General features: G+C 53.1%; 1 protein-coding gene across 1 annotated transcript; it reads left to right on the top strand.

Moving 5' to 3' along the window:
• Positions 1-287: 287 nt before the first annotated feature.
• On the top strand, positions 288-1,136 carry LOC308052599 (olfactory receptor 14J1-like; the record flags this gene model as incomplete). The annotated part of the gene is made up of 1 exon (XM_080364661.1): positions 288-1,136. The coding sequence occupies one exon, from the start codon at positions 288-290 to the stop codon at positions 1,134-1,136; it is 849 nt and encodes a 282-aa protein (XP_080220787.1).
• Between the last annotated feature and the right edge of the window lie 2,352 nt (positions 1,137-3,488).

The following is a 3,488-nucleotide window of genomic DNA, read 5'->3' as shown; positions in this document are numbered from 1 at the left end:
GCTCTCTGGGGTTGGGGTGGGAGTGTGGGTCAGGTTTTGTTCTGACACAAGTTCAGTGGATCTTGCCTAACAGGTGTGTTCATGGAAACCAGATGCCCAACCTGCATTTTAAACTGTGATGAACTGTTTTTCTCAATTGGTAGAAAGAGAGAATGAGTGGGAACATCCCATCATCAGGAAGGGGGTTTTCCACGAGAAACAGCCTATTTATTTTCCTCAGAGATGTCACCCCTAACTTGTCACTGTACTTTCCTCCCTGCACAGGTCCTCATGCCTACAGGCAGCCAATGTCCAACAGCAGCTCCATCACCCAGTTCCTCCTCCTGCTGTTCACAGACACACGGGAGCTCCAGCTCTTGCACTTCTGGCTCTTCCTGGGCATCTATCTGGCTGCCCTCCTGGGCAACGGCCTCATCATCACCACCATAGCCTGGGACCAGCACCTGCACACCCCCATGTACTTCTTCCTGCTCAACCTCGCCCTCCTCGAACTGGGGACCATCTCCACCATTGTCCTCAAGTCCATGGCCAACTCTCTGTGGGATACCAGGGTCATTTCCTACACAGGATGTGCTACACAACTCTTTCTGTTTGTCTTCTTAGCTTCAGCAGAGTTTTACCTTCTCACCATCATGTCGTACGACCGCTACGTTGCCATCTGCAAACCCCTGCACTACGGGACCCTCCTGGGCAGCAGAGCTTGTGTCCACATGGCAGCAGCTGCCTGTGCGTCAGGGTTTCTCAATGCTCTGCTGCACACGGCCAATACATTTTCACTGCTCCTGTGCAAGGGAAATGCCCTGGGCCAGTTCTTCTGTGAAATCCCCCAGATCCTCAAGCTCTCCTGCTCACACTCCTACCTCAGGGAACTTGAGCTTCTTGTGTTTAGTGCTTATTTTTTGGGGGGATGTTTTGTGTTCATTGTGGTGTCCTATGTGCAGATCTTGAGGGCCATGCTGAGGATCCCCTCTGAGCAGGGACGGCACAAAGCCTTTTCCACCTGCCTCCCTCACCTGGCCGTGGTCTCCCTGTTTGTCAGCACTGCCATTTTTGCCTACCTGAAGCCCCCGTCCATCTCCTCCCCATGGCTGGACCTGGTGGTGTCTGTTCTGTACTCGGTGGTGCCTCAGCAGTGAACCCCCTCATCTACAGCATGAGGAACCAGGAGCTCAAGGAATCTATAAGGAAAGTGATGACTGTTCTCTTTTCAAAAGCTGTCATGAAGTGACCTCATGCTTCTGCATGTCACTCATAATGTAATGCATTACTAGTTCAACCTGAGTTCTGTAACTTTTGTGGTGTTTATTTTTTGTTTGGTTGGTTGGTTGGTTGGTTTTTTTGGTTGTTGTTGTTGGTTTTTTTCTGTTCGGTGTTTGCTTTTCTTGGTTGTATTAATGCTATCCACAAGCAAAATTATTTGTCTTCTTATGGCTGTATCCATATCTACCTGTCTGGTGTGTCCCATAGTCTTTGTGTAAATAAGGAGCTCTACTCTCTGTGTGTATAAATGAAATAAAGGACCCGGCACTGACTTGTTTGCCCAGAATCCCCTCTCTGGGATCTCTGGGGCTGCAGGAGCCATGTCTGTGTGCTGAGGGGGAGTGAGCAGGAGCCACCCTGAGCTGGGTCTTCCTCCCACCCTGACCAGCATGAGCCTGCGGACTCACCCCATGGACCTGGCCACCACAGCCCACTTGCTCTGCAGAGCAGCACCGCCAGGTCGCAGCTGTATGGAGAGTGGGAAGGGGGGCAGGAACAGCTGGCGAGGTCAGCACAGATCAGCTCTCTTGGGAAAGGGCTCTGTGGGGAGACGGGATGTTCCAGGAGAAGAGTGGGGCACTGTATGTGTGCAGGAAAGACATGGAAAGAGAAACCCTTTGCTGCAGGTGGCAGCTTGGGGCAGGTGGCCCTGGCACTGTGGCCGCAGGACCGTCCTGAGGATCCCCTAGGCCAAATGCCTCATGCTGTCCTGGGGAGCCAGTCTGGACCTGGGTCTGCAAGCTGCCTGTGCTGGAGACCCACTCAGCTTGCCGGCTGGATGAACATTCTCACTGTCCTTCATTCGCACTGGACCCCACTGCTGTGGGACCAGTTCCAGTTCCAGTGTGGCTGCTCTGCCGGGCTGGGCTGGGGAGAGGGCAGGGGGTGGCACAATTCAGGAGGGGGTGGGAGGGCTGAACTGGCAAATGCCCCAGAGAAGAAAATACCAGTGCAGGGCTGAAGTGTGTGAGTGTGCAGGGCTGGCACACAGCAGGGTCCTCTCCCAGCCAGGCCTCCTGGGAGAGCCCTGAAGCACCAGCAGAGCAGGGGCTGCTGTGTGCCCATGTTCATGGGACAACCTGGGGAAACTGGCCCAGCACAGTCACCACAGACCAGCCCCTCAAAACCACCATTTCCTGCACTGGCCCTTCACCCCAGCTGAGAGAGGTTGTTCATCCCTCAACACAAGGACACTGAATGAGTAACTCAGAAGGCAATGTTTCCACTGTATGGATAGGATATGGGTATGGACATCATGGACACGAAGTGAGATGAACCCATCTCAGTACAAACCCCATCAGCTATTCCTGCAGGTTCCATGAAGGCCTGAATGCAGCACTAAGATGTGCTGCCTTGAACTGGGGTCCCTATGTCCATTCCTCATGACGTGGGACATGAGGATGGCCATGTCTAATGATGCTGGATCATGAGGCTGAGGCCTATTGTCTGAGGCTTAACAAAGCCAAGTGCTGGGTCCTACACTTGGGTCACAACAACCCCAGGCAGCGCTAGAGGCTCAGGGAGGAGTGGCTGTAAAGCTGCCTGGTGGAAAGGGATGTGCGGGTGTTGATCGATAGCTGGCTGAATATGAGCCAGAATGTTTCCAGGTGGCCAAGTAGGGCACCGGCATCCTGGCTTGTATCAGGAATAGTGTGGCCAGCAGGACTAGATAAGTGATTGTGCCGCTGCACTCAGCACTGGTGAGGCCGCACCTTGAATCCTGTGTTCAATTTTGGGTCCCTCATCATAAGAAGAACATTGAAATACTAGGGAGAGTGCAGAGGAGGCGACAAAGCTGCTGAGTGTCCGGAGCACAAGTGTGATGAGTAGCGGTTGAGGGAGCTGGGGCTGTTCAGCCTGGAGAACAGGAGGCTGAGGGAAGCCTTATCGCTGTCTAAAACTGCCTGAAAGGAAGTTGAACATGGGGCTTGTTGGTCTCTTCTCCCAAGTAGCAAGTGATAGGACAAGAGGAAATTGCCCCAGTGAGATTCACCTCAGTTGCCCTGTGATTCTGGATTGTGTTTTCAAGATGACAGTGCAATCGAGGAGATCCTGGCATCCGTCAGACCCATCTTCAAGAAAGGCAGGAAGGAGAATGGGGAGGATCACAGGCTGCTCAGCATGTCTCTGTCCCTGGGAAGGTGATGGGACAAGTTCTCCTGCAGCCATCTGTAGGCACTTGAAGGACAAGAGAGAGACTTGTGAACCAAATTGTGCAGGAAAAAGAC

The sequence above is a fragment of the Nesoenas mayeri genome (assembly GCF_963082525.1).
Source record: "Nesoenas mayeri genome assembly, contig: SCAFFOLD_35, whole genome shotgun sequence".
Classification (NCBI taxonomy): Eukaryota; Metazoa; Chordata; class Aves; order Columbiformes; family Columbidae; genus Nesoenas; species Nesoenas mayeri.
Note: the sequence above shows the minus strand (reverse complement) of the source record. Positions and strands in the feature narration are given on the sequence as shown.